Raw genomic sequence first — 15,504 nt, 5'->3', positions numbered from 1 at the left:
TTACACTTATACCAAGCCAATTAACCTACAAACCTGCACGTCTTTGGAGCGTGGGTGGAAACCAAAGATCTCGGTGAAAACCCACGCAGGTCACGCAAGGGAGAACGTACAAACTCCGTACAGACAGCGCCCGTGGCCGGGATCGAACCAGGGGTCTTCAGCGCTGTAAGGCAGCAACTCTGCCGCTGCGCCACCGTGCGCCACCAAACATGGGTTTCAGATCAAGGCAAGACCTCTAAACTAAAACTAAGGTCTCAAAGTCCAGCATTGCACTGACATGCAGAGGCTGTATCAGACTTTAACTTACCCTGATGTGAATCTGCTCACTGACAGTGGGCGGAGCTTGACTTGTTCTCTTCACTTCCAGTAACTCGACCAGTGGTTTAATTGTCATGCCCTGCAAGAACAGAGGGAAGAAGGATTCATTACAGTCTGGAGAAGGGTCTCGACCCGAAACGTCACCCTCCCACCGAGGTACAGAGAAGGACTTTGCTTGGCACGCTGTCCAAGGTTCTGAGAGTTGTGAATCTGTGGAATTCTCTGCCTCAGAAGGCAGTGGAGGCCAATTCTCTGAATGCATTCAAGAGAGAGCTGGATAGAGCTCTTAAGGATAGCGGAGTCAGGGGGTATGGGGAGAAGGCAGGAACGGGGTACTGATTGAGAATGATCAGCCATGATCACATTGAATGGCGGTGCTGGCTCGAAGGGCCGAATGGCCTCCTCCTGCACCTATTGTCTATTGTCTATTGTTTATTTTTTCTGTCGAAGGAACATCGACACGAAACACTGATTCACTTCAGACGCCTGACAGCAGAGGGGAAGAAGGTGTTCCCGAGTCTGGTGGTGCGAGCTTCCCAAGCTTCTGCACTTTCTCCCTCTCTGCTTCATTCCTGAAACGTGGACCATTCCCCTGAAGATGGAGCTGCCCAATGGACCAACCTGAGTTTAAAAACATCTGCAGGAAGCGGGTGTTTTGGTCTCCAACTGCGGGCGTGGGTACAGATCCCACTTCTGACATACGTACTATATCGTTGGCGGCGCGGTGGCGCAGCGCTAGAGTTGCTGCCTCACGGCGCCAGAGACCCGGGTTCAATCCCGGGTAGACAGAAAATGCTGGAGTAACTCAGCGGGACAGGCAGCATCTCTGGAGAGAAGGAATGGGTGACGTTTCGGGTCGAGACCCTTCTTCAGACTGACCACGGGTGCTGTCTAAAGGCGTACAGGTTGGTAGCTGAATTGGCTTCTATAAATTGCCCCTGGTGTGTTGGATGTGGGAGGTGGGTGATAGTGGCACTTGGTGGGCCGAAGGGCCTGTTTCCACACTGTATCTCTAAACTAAACTAATGTGCGGGGATCGCTGGTCGGCGTGGACTCGGTGGGCCGATGAGCCCTGTTTCCACACTGTACTTGGTTTGGTTTGGTTTAGAGATACAGCGCGGAAACAGGCCCTTCGGCCCACCGGGTCCGCGCCGACCAGCGGTCCCCGCACATTAACACGATCCTACACCCACTAGAGACAATTTTTACATTTACACCCAGCCAATTAACCTACAAACCTGCACGTCTTTGGAGTGTGGGAGGAAACCGAAGATCTCGGAAAAAAGCCCACGCAGGTCACGGGGAGAACGTACAAACTCCTTACAGACGGCGCCCGTAGCCGGGATCGAACCCGGGTCTCCAGCGCTGCATTCGCTGTAAGGCGGCAACTCTACCGCTGCGCCAACGTTCCGTGTTGCATTGTATCTCTCCAAACTAAACTAAACTAGGAAGCAAGGCTTTCCTTCAGTCAAATTTAATATTGAGCAACTCAGCATGCTATTAAATCTGATTTGTGTGTGGTTCTCATTTGAGCTGCATAATCCTTATTATTGATCTGTGGATGTGATGTGCTGACCCCCTCAGTGAGTGCATGTCACGTGTTACTTTAATTAGTGCAGCACGGTGGCGCAGCGGTAGAGTTGCTGCCTTACAGCGAATGCAGCGCCGGAGACTCAGGTTCGATCCCGACTGTGGGCGCCTTCCGTACGGAGTTTGTACGTTCTTCCCGTGACCCGCGTGGGTTTTCTCCGAGATCTTCGGTTTCCTCCCACGCTCCAAAGACGTACAGGTTTGTAGGTTAATTGGCTTGGTATAAATGTAAAAATTGTCCCCCTCGTGTGTGTAGGATAGTGTTAGTGTGCGGGGATCGCTGGGCGGCGCGGACCCGGTGGGCCGAAGGGCCTGTTTCCGCGCTGTATCTCTAAATCTATTATTTTTATCGATTGGCACTCACTCAGAACTTTGGCCCTTGTGCCTTTACATTGGATTAATGCACAAAATAAACTGATTGATTGAAGTTTTGATCGATTGAAAGATGTATTCTTTCTGGTAACATTTTTATCTATTTATTTATTTGTCACAGTGAAATTCATTTTTCTATACAGTTCGCTAACAAGTGTCACTAAACATAAGCACTTCAGACTAAAGAAGGGTCTCGACCCGAAACGTCGCACCATTCCTTCTCTATGTCCTCTGGTCCTCGATTCCCCTACTCTGGGCAAAAGACTCAGTGCATCCACCCGATCTATTCCTCTCATGATTGTGAACACCTCTATAAGATCTCCCCTCATCCTCCTGTGCTCCATGGCATAGAGACCCAGCCTACTCAACCTCTCCTGACAGCTACTGTACATATGTGTATATCCCTGTGTATCGCTAAATATATAAATAAATACACACACACGCATTTATATATATACTTGTGCATATGAACGCACATGACATTGTATATTATATGTGTGTGTGTATATACAGTATATGTGTGTACACACACACACACATACACACACACACACACACACACACACACGCTATAAGAACAAAGTCTGAAGAAGGGTCTCGACCAGAAACGTCGCCCATTCCTTCTCTCCAGAGATGCTGCCTGCCCCGCTGAGTTACCCCAGCATTCTGTATCTACCTTCAGGGAGAGTGCCAGGGTACAGCAGTGGTACACTGAGGCCGTGTACAGAGTTGCCGGTTTGGTGCCATTTACAAGCCCCAGTTGTCGTAAGTGCAGGGATCTGACCGTGAAGGTCCATTGTCAAGAAACGGCATGGATACAAGCCCTTCGGCCCACCGAGTCCACGCCGACCATCGATCGCCTGTTCACACTAAATTCTGTGTAATCCCACTTTGGCATCCACTCCCTACCCACTAGGCCTCTTTACAGAGGCCAAGTGCACACACAATACAACTTTATCGCCAAGGTGGGCGTGGTGGTTTTTGAGAGAGGGGTAGGTAAATCAGGAAGGTGGGAGCATTTAGACGGGTACATGGATAGGACAGGTTTAGAGGGATATGAGCCAAGCGCAGGCAGGTGGGACTAGTGTAGATGGAACATGTTGGCCTGTGTGGGCAAGTTGGGCTGAAAGGCCTGTTTCCACGCTGTATCATTCTATCTCTAACCTGACAAGCAAACACTGTGTCATGAGGAGAGAAGAGGCAGGAAATGTGAAGCCGGAGGGGAGGGGAGGGGAGGGGAAGGGGACACAGAGGGAAGGTTACGTTTGGGCGGCACGGTGGCGCAGCGATAGAGTTGCTGCCTCACAGCACCAGAGACCCGGGTTCGATCTTGACTACGGGTGCTGTCTGTGCCGAGTTTGCACGTTCTCCCCGTGAACTGCGTGGGTTTTCACCGGGTGCTCCGGTTTCCTCCCACACTCCAAAGACGTGCGGGTTTGTAAGTTACTTGGCTTCTGTTAATTGTCGCTAGTGTGTGTGTAGAATAGAATTAGTGTACGGGGTGAACCTTAGCCAGCGCGGACTCAGCGGGCTGAGCGACCTTTGGAGATACAGCGCAGAAACAGGCCCTTTCGGCCCACCGAATCCGCGCCGACCAGCAATCCCCGAACAATAACACCATCCTAGACCCACTAGGGACAATTTGTACATTCATACCAAGCCAATTAACCTACAAACCTGCACGTCTTTGGAGTGTGGGAGGAAACCGAAGATCTCGGAGAAAACCCACGCAGGTCACGGGGAGAACGTACAAACTCCGTACAGACGGCGCCCGTAGTCGGGGTCAAACCCGGGTCTCCGGCGCTGCATTCGCTACAAGGCTACAACTCTACCGCTGCGCCACCGTGCCGCCCCGATTCCACACTGTATCTCTAAAGAAAAAACTTTTTTTTTAATTTCGCACAAAAATGTAGAAGCTTAATTTTGTTAAAAGAAATTCTGCACCTACCTGTACAAAGACTGTGAAGAAGATTACCACGATGGTGGCTGTGGTGAATAGTTTCTTCTGAGGGAAGTTTGGAAGCAAGAAGACCAGAGAGAAGCAGATTGCCCCTCGCAACCCGCCGTAAGCGATGATGAACTGGTTCTTCTTTGTTACCACATTCACACGGAACTTGTTCACGATAAACGTCAGGAAAATCACCCCTGCAACCAAACAAGGAAATCCATCACCAGACGTTACACTCATTTTAGTTTAGTTTAGCTTAGAGATACAGCGCGGAAACAGGCCCTTCGGCCCACCGGGTCCGCGCCGACCAGCGATCCCCGCACACTAACACTATCCCACACACGCTGGAGACACTTTACTAGCTTAACGAAGCCAATTAACCCACAAACCTGTACGTCTTTGGAGTGTGGGAGGAAACCAGAGATCCCGGAGAAAACCCTTGTAGGTCACGGGGAGAACGTACAAACTCCGTACAGACGGCACCTGTAGTCGGGATCGAACCCGGGTCTCTGGCGATGTAAGGCAGCAACTCTACCGCCGCAACATCGTGCTGCCCCCCATTTCTTAAATCTATTTGCCAGCTCGGTTTTGGACATGTCTTTACTTGCTTCCAGTCCCCCCCCCCCCCCCCCCCCCCCCCCCCCACAATCAGTCTGAGGAAGGGTCCTGACCCGAAATGTCACCTATCCATGTTCTCCAGAGATGCTGCCTGAGCTGCTGAGTTACTCCAGCACTCTGTGAAACGTCACCTACCCATGTTCTCCACAGATGCTGCCTGACCCGCTGAGTTATTCCAGCACTCTGTGAAACGTCACCTATCCGTGTTCTCCACAGATGCTGCCTGACCCGCTGAGTTACTCCAGCACTTTGTGTTTTCTAAGTGCTGGAAGCTCTGATCTGGTTCAGTGGAGGACATGTACAGACTCGACCCATTCTCACTCCACACAGGTGATACTAAAGAGGCTGAAAAACGGGTTCTGACCAGAAATATCGCCTGTCCACCCGTTGAGTCCCATCAGCACTTTGGCGGTTTTCCTGAAGTCTCTACAAGTTGCCACAGAGGCAGGTACAGAAGTGTAAACACACGCACACCTCCAGATTCAGGGACAGTTTCTTCCCAGCTGTTATCAGGCAACTGAACCATCCTACCACAACCAGAGAGCAGTGCTGAACTACTATCTACCTCATTGGTGACCCACGGCCTATCTTTGATCGGACTTTGCTGGCTTTAACCTGCACTCAATGTTATTCCCTTATCATGTATCATAGAAACAGAGAAACATAGAGTATAGGTGCAGGAGGAGGCCATTCTGCCCTTCGAGCCAGCACCGCCATTCATTGTATTCATGGCTGATCATCCACAATCAGTAACCCGTGCCTGCCTTCTCCCCATATCCCTTTATTCCGCTAGCCCCTAGAGCTCTACCTAACTCTGTATCTGTACACTGTGGACGGCTCGACTGTAATAGACAATAGACAATAGGTGCAGGAGGAGGCCATTCGGCCCTTCCAGCCAGCACCGCCATTCAATGTGATCATGGCTGATCATTCTCAATCAGTACCCCCGTTCCTGCCTTCTCCCCATACCCCCTGACTCCGCTATCCTTAAGAGCTCTATCCAGCTCTCTCTTGAATGCATTCAGAGAATTGGCCTCCACTGCCTTCTGAGGCAGAGAATTCCACAGATTCACAACTCTCTGACTGAAAAAGTTTTTCCTCATTTCCGTTCTAAATGGCCGACCCCTTATTCTTAAACTGTGTGGCCCCTTGTTCTGGACTCCCCCAACATTGGGGACATGTTTCCTGCCTCTAACGTGTCCAACCCCTTAATAATCATGCATTGTCTTTCCGCTGACCCGATAGCGCGCGACAGAAAGCTTTTTCACTATACCTCAGTACACGTGACAATACACTAAACTGTAAACTGCAACTGTATCAAGGGGGGGGGGGGGGAGAGAGGAGGGAGAAGGTTATTGAAAAGAGAGAAAGTAAACTTTAATTACCAACTGCTCTCCAGACAAGGCAAAATAGCGTTGTGAAACAAACATACGGCCAGCTCCACTCATGTCTATCGCCAATAGTGGACACACCAAGGAAAATAAAGATGAGGGTCTCACTCACACTGCTCCACATCTTCATGAAATATTTGATTGTGGTGTGAGACTTCTGAGAGATATTGGCCTCCACGTATCTCTTCATGCTCATTGAACAAGCTATTATTCTGGAAAAGACAATTCGCAATGGTCATGGTCAATAAACAAACTCGACCCCTGCAAGGAACAAGGGGACTGCGGGGTTTGGGCGGGCACGGTGGCGCGGCGGTAGAGTTGCCGCCTCACAGCGCCAGAGATCCGGGTTTGCATCCCGTCTGTGCGCAGTTTGTATGTCCCCCCTGTGACTGCGTGGGTTTTCTCCGGGCGCTCCGGTTTCCTCCCACTTTCCAAAGACGTGCAGGTTTGTAGGTTAATTGGCTTTTGTATATTGTCCAGAGTGATACAGTGTGGAAACAGGCCCTTCGGCCCAACTTGCCCATACCGGCCATTGTGTCCCAGCTACACTAGTCCCACCTGCCTGCGTTTGCTCCATGCCCCTAGTGTGTAGGATCGTGCTAGTGTGCGGGGATCGCTGGTCGGTGTGGACTCGGCGGGCCTAAAGGCCTGTTTCTGTGCAGCATCTCGAAACTAAACTGCAGATGCTGATTAATACGCCAAATGGACACAAAGTGCTGGAGTAACTCAGCGGGACAGGCAGCATCTCTGGAGAGAAGGAACGGGTGACGTTTCAGGTCGAGACCCTTCTTGAGACCGACGTCTCGACCCCGAAACCTCACCCGTTCCTTCTCTCCAGAGATGCTGCCTGTCCTGCTGAGTTACTCCAGCTGCTTGCATCTACCTCCACACATAAATTAAACTTTGGTAGTAATTAGACAAGAGCTTCATTCTGCAAAAACTCGTGAATCACGCGCGCGTTGAACGCGATATCCCTGTAATTAGATTGATCAACACCTGGTTTGAATTAGACAATAGACAATAGACAATAGACAATAGACAATAGACAATAGGTGCAGGAGGAGGCCATTCGGCCCTTCGAGCCAGCACCACCATTCAATGTGATCATGGCTGATCATTCTCAATCAGTACCCTGTTCCTGCCTTCTCCCCATACCCCCCTGACTCCGCTATCCTTAAGAGCTCTATCTAGCTCTCTCATTGAATGCATTCAGAGAATTGGCCTCCACTGCCTTCTGAGGCAGAGAATTCCACAGATTCACAACTCTCTGACTGAAAAGGTTTTTCCTCATCTCCGTTCTAAATGGCCCTCCCCTTATTCTTAAACTGTGGCCCCTTGTTCTGGACTCCCCCAATATTGGGAACATGTTTCCTGCCTCTAACATGTCCAACCCCTTAATAATCTTATACGTTTCGATAAGATCCCCTCTCATCCTTCTAAATTCCAGTGTATACAAGCCTAGCCGCTCCAGTCTTTCAACATACGACAGTCCCGCCATTCCGGGAGTTAACCTAGTAAACCTACGCTGCACGCCCTCAATAGCAAAAATATCCTTCCTCAGATTTGGAGTGGTTTGCTAATGAAGCCCGAAACGCTGCACCATCTGAAATGGATATCCTAATTCACATCGGTAATACCGTGCAGTGATGAGCATTCAAAGCCTTAACAAAGGCACTGAAAAGCCAGAGACTACTCAATTATTTAAGAGCAAGCGACAGCACATTTATAAATCACACGATGACTCTCGCCACAAGCTTGCACTTCAGCAGAAACCATGAACATTTTGGACTGTCGTATGTTGAAAGACTGGAGCGACCTGGCTTGTATACACTGGAATTTAGAAGGATGAATTTAGAGGCAGGAAACATGTTCCCAATGTTGGGGGAGTCCAGAACAAGGGGCCACAGTTTAAGAATAAGGGGTAGATCATTTTGAACTGAGATGAGGAAAAGCTTTTTCACTCAGAGAGTTGTGAATCTGTGAAATTCTCTTGCTCAGAAGGCAGTGGAGGCCAATTCTCTGAATGTATTGAAGAGAGAGCTAGATAGAGCTCTTAAGGATAGCGGAGTCAGGGGGTATGGGGAGAAGGCAGGAACGGGGTACTGATTGAGAATGATCAGCCATGATCACATTGAATGGTGGTGCTGGCTCGAAGGGCCGAATGGCCTCCTCTTGCACCTATTGTCTATTGTCTATTGTCTATTGAGATTGAATTCGACAGATAGATGCACAGAGGTGGTTGCGGGGTTAGGAACGGAGAGATAGATCAGCCGCAATTGAATGGCGGAAGACTTGATGGGCCGAATGGCCTCATTCTGCTCCTATCACTTCTGAGCTTCATGCTGAATAAAGCAGTCTTGTTTACGCCAAGTGGTGCTAAACCTACAGCAGAATAAATCAATTGAAACGTTTTAAAACGACTGTGTTTCGACTTTAAGCAATGGCCACTTTCTGGCCACTGGCACAAAAAGATGCATTTGCAGCGAAATTGGTCTCTGATTATTTAGACGGCTGTGGAGGCCAAGTCAGTGGATATTTCTAAGGCAGATTCTTGACTAGTACGGGTGTCAGGGGTTATGGGGAGAAGGCAGGAGAATGGGGTTAGGAGGGAGAGAGAGATCAGCCATGGCAAGAGAACAAGGGAGGACCTGGCGTGGGACACTAACTTTACTGGAAAAGGAATTTGTGACCCTATAAAAACATCTTTGATTAATAAAGATGATGGACCCCAACTCTTATCTTGGCAGCTTCCACTGAAATTGGATCGATAGTCGATGGCATTAGTTTAGTTTAAAGATAGAGTGTGGAAACCTCATATATTTAAGGCAGAGATAGATAGATTCTTGACTAGTGCGGGTGTCAGGGGTTATGGGGAGAAGGCAGGAGAATGGGGTTAGGAGGGAGAGATAGATCAGCCATGATTGAATGGGGGAGTAGGGTTGATGGGCCGAATGGCCTAATTCTGCTCCTATCACTAATGAAACAGGCCCCATTGGCCCACAGAGTCAGTCCGCACCAACCAGCAAGCACCCCTCACACTGGTTCGATGTTATCCCACTCTCTCATCCACTCCCTACACACCAGGGGCAATTTACAGAAGCCAATCAACCTACAAACCCGCACGTCTTTGGGATGTGGAAGGAAGCCGGGGCACCCGGTGAGAACCCACGCAGGTCACGGGGGGAAGAACGTGCGAACGCCACACAGGCAGCAGCCATGGTCGGGATTGAACCTGTGAGGTATCAGCTCTGCCACCAGACGAGAGGATCATCAGTGGCACATTGGCACAGCTGCTGAGGAAGGTGTCAAGAGTGGATGAGAAAGTGGGATAACAGAGAACCAGCAGGAACGACTATGGGTGCTGTCTGTACGGAGTTTGCACGTTCTCCCCTGTGACTGCCTGGGTTTTCTCTCCGGGTGCTCCGGTTTCTTCCCACACTCCGAAGATCGTACAGGTTTGTAAGTTGATGGTAAAGATAGTGACTTGCCCCTGGTGTGTGGGATAGTGCTGGTGTACGGGATGAATGGTGGTCGGCACGGACTCAGTGGGCCGAAGGGCCTATTTTCCACGCTGTATCACTAAAGTCTAAAGTCAAATCTGGTCCTGTTTCCATGCTGTATCACTAAACTAAACTAACCTAAACTAACTAAACTTGAGCAAGGGTCTCATGAATAAACACTGCAATGTTGGCAGGTCCAGTTTGGAGTGTGGTTTAGTCTCATATTTCCATGCAATGAAGAAGGAAGCCCTTCAGCCCATCATGAGAGGAATAGATCGGGTCGACACACAGAGTCTCTTGCTTACAATAGACAATAGGTGCAGGAGAAGGCCATTCGGCCCTTCGAGCCAGCACCGCCATTCAATGTGATCATGGCTGATCATTCTCAATCAGTACCCCGTTCCTGCCTTCTCCCCATACCCCCTGACTCCGCTATCCTTAAGAGCTCTATCTAGCTCTCTCTTGAATGTATTCAGAGAATTGGCCTCCACTGCCTTTCAACATATGACAGTCCCGCCATTCCGGGAATTAACCTAGTAAACCTACGCTGCACGCCCTCAATAGCAAGAGTAAGAGAATCGAGAACCAAAGGTCGCAGGTTTAGGGTGAGGGGGGGGGGGGGGAAGGTTTACTAGGAACCCGGGGGGTACTGAACAAGCTGCCTGCTGGAGGAGGCAGTTGAGGCAAGTACTATCGCAATGTTTAAGAAACATTTAGACAGGCACATGGATAGGACAGGTTTTCGAAGGATATGGGCCAAACACAGGCAGGTGGGGCTAGTGTAGATGGGACATGTTGGTCGGTGTGGGCAAGTTGGGCTGAAGGTGCCGTTATCCACACGTTTCACTCTATGATTGTGCTGGCCAAGGTGTCAAACCAATTCCCCCAAAGAAAGAGTTTTAAAACTGAAAGGGTTAAGGGCGTACGTGCGTGCAGATGAATGACTCAGGCTAGAAATATGTGGAAAAAGATCAAATGCTGTGATTAGCTGCAATTGTGATGTTGTACAGGACAAAAGAAACAGATCTGAGGTGTCGAGACTAAAAAGATAAGACGGCAGATTGCCAAGTAAAACCGCGAAGAAAGACAAGTCTTGATCCAGCCGAGATAAGAACTGGTGCCAGGTAAGATAAGAACTGGTGGAGGAATGTGCTGAGGAACGTGTGTGATTAACTACCCGTGAATCTGGGGTATAAATGTACTGTCAATTGCGTTGAGTGGCACCACGAGGTGTTGCTCTCCTACTCCCACATGTGCGAATAGAAAGGCATTGCTTCATTCTTAAGGTGACTAATGTGGTCAAGACCATTCTCTAAAAGAGTAGGTGACAATAGACAATAGACAAGAGGTGCAGGAGGAGGCCATTCGGCCCTTCGAGCCAGCACCGCCATTCAATGTGATCATGGCTGATCATTCTCAATCAGTACCCCGTTCCTGCCTTCTCCCCATACCCCCTGACTCCGCTATCCTTAAGAGCTCTGTCTAGCTCTCCCTTGAATGCATTCAGAGAATTGGCCTCCACTGCCTTCCGAGGCAGAGAATTCCACAGATTCACAACTCTCTGACTGAAAAAGTTTTTCCTCATCTCCGTTCTAAATGGCCTACCCCTTATTCTTAAACTGTGGCCCCTTGTTCTGGACTCCCCCAACATTGGGAACATGTTTCCTGCCTCTAACGTGTCCAACCCCTTAATAATCTTGTACGTTTCGATAAGACTCCCTCTCATCCTTCTAAATTCCAGTGTATACAAGCCTAGTCGCTCCAGTCTTTCAACATACGACAGTCCCGCCATTCCGGGAATTAACCTAGTGAACCTACGCTGCACGCCCTCGATAGCAGTTTCGTTTCGGGTCGAGGTCTCAGGTCACCTATGCCTTTTCTCCAGAGATGCTGTTTGACCCGATGGATTACCCCAGCTTTTTGTGTCTATCCGCAAACTTTGTACTCTGTATCTATCTTAATAAACAACAAAAAGTAGTTCAGAATATTTTTTAAAAACAATAACCGTGCAGACAAAAACAATGCCACCCAATTCTAGGTAGTTTCTCAGTCTTACTCGTAAGGCAGCTTGTCGACCAACCACTGCTGACACAATGGAGGCCCCTCTGACGTTTCGTGGCACTATACTCGCTAAACCTGCAAACCTCGTTGAGCTGGGCGATACCTCTGCAATCGGCTTTTCCAGTACAATCGGCAACTCCATTGAGCCTTTGAGCGCTGATCAATTTAATTGGACTAACAGCTTGTCAGTTACAGCACAGACTTGTGCTGTTTCTTTTATCCAAATAAGTTCAGAACTGCTGTATTTGATTCTTTGCTGTGGCGCTGCTTGCAAAACATTGCCACAGAAAGGCACAATCCCCCCCCCTCCCAGCAATACATTCCAAATAAAATGTCAGAACTTCTGCATTAAAAAAAACAAAAAAACATTCTCTAATTGGTGGTAGAACGGTTCAGTTGCCTGATAACATCTGGAAAGAAACTGTTCCTGAATCTGGAGGTGTGCGTTTGCAGACTTCTGTACCTGTTGCCCGATGGGAGAGGGGAGAAGAGGGAGTGACCGGGGTGAGACTGGTCCTCGGTTCGGCAGCGTGAAGTGTAGATGGAGTCAATGGAACGCGTGATCGTCTGGGCTGCTTCGTCCCCTCTGCTATCAGGCTTCTGAACGTTCCTTCCATAAGCTATTGTACTGTCTGATTCGCCTCAACTCCATTGCGGACATTGGACTTTGTTTCTGGAGCTGATGCGCGACAATGCTGAGAAGTATATTCTGCACTCTGTATCTTTCACTTTGCTCTACCTATCGTACTTGAGTTTGACTTGATTGTATGTTTGCATGGTTTAGTTTAGATTTGAGATACAGCGCGGAAACAGGCCCTTTCGGCCCACCGGGTCCGCGCCACCCAGTGATCCCCGCACATTAACACTATCCTACACCCACTAGGGACAATTTTTACATTTGCCCAGCCAATTAACCTACATACCTGCACGTCTTTGGAGTGTGGGAGGAAACCGAAGATCTCGGAGAAAACCCGCGCAAGTCACGGGGAGAACGTACAAACTCCGTACAGACGGCGCCCGTAGTCGGGATCGAACCGGGGTCTCCGGCGCTGCATTCGCTGTAAGGCAGCAACTCTACCGCTGAACCACTGTGCCACTCTAGCTGATTGTCTATCTGATCAGTTTGGTTAGCAAGCAAAACAAAGCTTTTCGCTGTACCTCGGTACACATGACAAGAATAAACCTCTACCTGCCATATTGAACATATTTATCAGTCTCAGTCATCTTTTCCTCTACTACAAACTCAAGAGGATCCCTGAAAAAAATGATATTGATTGAATAACCAAAGTCTAATTTGATTTGTAAACGAATGAATGACCCAATATCAATGATTCCGTTAATAGACACAAATTATTATAGAACCTCAGGCACCGATAAAAGCTATAAATAAGCAACATTTCCACCTATTTTAAAAGAGGAGTTGTTATGGGCTTGCTGCTGTTTAATTGTATTTCAACAGGGTCAGGTTTGAGTGCAAATCCTGATACTTGCACCTTCAGAAAGTGACTGAAAATTAATCATGTGAGTGGGTAATAATGTAAAGAGTATTTCATGTGAGTAGCCTTGGAAGGCATTTGAATTGTCACGGTAGCACATTTTTTTTACATTGTCTAAGGATAGCGGAGTCAGGGGGTATGGGGAGAAGGCAGGAACGGGGTGCTGATTGAGAATGATCAGCCACGATCACATTGAATGGCGGTGCTGGCTCGAAGGGCCGAATGACCTCCTCCTGCACCTATTGTCTATTGTCTATTGTCTATTGTCTATTGACTATTGTCTATTGTCTATTGTCTATTGTCTATTGACTATTGTCTATTGTCTATTGTCTATTGTCTATTGACTATTGTCTATTGACTATTGTCTATTGTCTATTGTCTATTGACTATTGTCCATTGTCTATTGTCTATTGACTATTGTCTATTGTCTATTGTCTATTGTCTATTGTCTATTGACTATTGTCCATTGTCTATTGTCTATTGTCTATTATCTATTGACTATTGTCTATTGTCTATTGTCTATTGACTATTGTCTATTGTCTATTGACTATTGTCTATTGTCTATTGTCTATTGTCTATTGCCTAGGCTCTGAGGACATCGAGACTTACGCCACGATCCCAGAAAAGTGCAGCATCTCGGCCGTCAGGTACGACAGGTAGCTGTAGAGAAACACGAAGAGAGGTTCGATCACACGGATGTTCTCCGTGAAGCGAGTGGTGAGGGCCGCGATGATTCCGTAAATGACGCCCACGAGGAGGCCTCCGAGACCGACGAGCACGAACTTAATAAACCCAACCATTACGTCGGACAATCCGACCGAAGGCATGGTGCAGAAAGTCTTAAACAATTTGTACAAAACCTGCAAGGAAGATAAAGAGAAGGAACATTAATATTATTTTCCATCAACTACCTTGTAGAGTTGCTGCCTCACAGCGCCAGAGACCCAGGTTCGATCCTGACCACGGGCGCTGTCTGTACGGAGTTTGTACATTCTCCCCGTGAGTTTTCTGCGTGGGTTTTCTCCGGGTGCTCCAGTTTCCTCCCACACTCCAAAGACGTATGGATTTGTAGGTTAATTGGCTTTGTATAAAAATGTAAAATTGTCCCTAGTGTGTGTAGGATTGTGTTAATGTGCGGGGATCGCTGGTCGGCGCAGACTCGGTGGGCCGAAGGGCCTGTTTCCACGCTGTATCTCTAAACTAAACTAAACCCTAGATAGGTTTGGACTTTGGACTTCTGATTTTAGACATGCAGCGCAGAAACAGGCCCTTCGGCCCAGCAGGTCCATGCCGACCAGCGATCACCTCTTGCACTAACAATGTCCTACAGACCAGGGACAATTTTACCAATTGTACTGAAGCCAATTAACCTACAAACCTGCACATCTTTGGAGCGTGGGAGGAAACCGGAGCACCCGGAGGAAACCTACGCAGGTCACGGGGAGAACGTACAAACTCTGTACAGACAGCACTTGTAGTCAGGATCAAACCCAGGTCTTTGGCGCTGTGAGGCAGCAACTCTACCACTGCGCCACCGTGCCACCATATGTTTCCACTGTGTTCTGCTTCCGTTTCAGATCTCCAGCATCTGCTGTTTTTCTTTTGCCTGCACATTGAGCTGCCATCTGGTAATCCTTCTCAGCTCAAGTGACTAAGGATTGGGAACATAGTATAAGAAAATAACTGCAGATGCTGGTACAAATCGAAGGTATTTATTTCACAAAATGCTGGAGTAACTCAGCAGGTCAGGCAGCATCTCGGGAGGGAAGGAATGGGTGACGTTTCGGGACCCCACCACTGGCCACATCTTCCCATCCCCTCCCCTCTCTGCGTTCCGCAGAGACCGTTCCCTCCGTAACTCCCTGGTCCACTCGTCCCTTCCTACCCAAACCACCCCAACCCCGGGCACTTTCCCCTGCAACCGCACGAGATGCAACACCTGTCCCTTTACCTCCCCCCTCAACTCCATCCAAGGACCAAAACAATCTTTCCAGGTGAGACAGAGGTTCACCTGCACCTCCTCCAACCTCATCTATTGTATCCGCTGCTCTGGATGTCAACTTCTTTACATCGGCGAAACCAAACACAGGCTCAGCGATCGTTTCGCTCAACACCTTCGCTCAGTCCGCCTTAACCAACCTGATCTCCCGGTGGCTCAGCACTTCAACTCCCCCTCCCACTCCCAGTCTGACCTTTCTGTCATGGGCCTC

The 15,504-nt window shown here is 48.8% G+C and overlaps 1 protein-coding gene across 1 annotated transcript in view; it reads right to left on the bottom strand.

Moving 5' to 3' along the window:
* Window positions 1-15,504, bottom strand: part of LOC144600701 (sodium/hydrogen exchanger 2-like) — a 56,505-nt gene that overhangs the window by 21,072 nt on the left and 19,929 nt on the right. Inside the window, exons 3-6 of the mRNA XM_078412606.1 lie at window positions 13,904-14,154; window positions 6,232-6,449; window positions 4,229-4,425; window positions 308-397 (exon numbers count right to left, since the gene is read on the bottom strand). Of these exons, the coding sequence (XP_078268732.1) occupies window positions 308-397; window positions 4,229-4,425; window positions 6,232-6,449; window positions 13,904-14,154 (756 nt within the window). The remainder of the gene's footprint in view (window positions 1-307; window positions 398-4,228; window positions 4,426-6,231; window positions 6,450-13,903; window positions 14,155-15,504) is intronic.

The sequence above is a fragment of the Rhinoraja longicauda genome, chromosome 15 (assembly GCF_053455715.1).
Source record: "Rhinoraja longicauda isolate Sanriku21f chromosome 15, sRhiLon1.1, whole genome shotgun sequence".
Lineage (NCBI taxonomy): Eukaryota > Metazoa > Chordata > Chondrichthyes > Rajiformes > Arhynchobatidae > Rhinoraja > Rhinoraja longicauda.
Note: the sequence above shows the minus strand (reverse complement) of the source record. Positions and strands in the feature narration are given on the sequence as shown.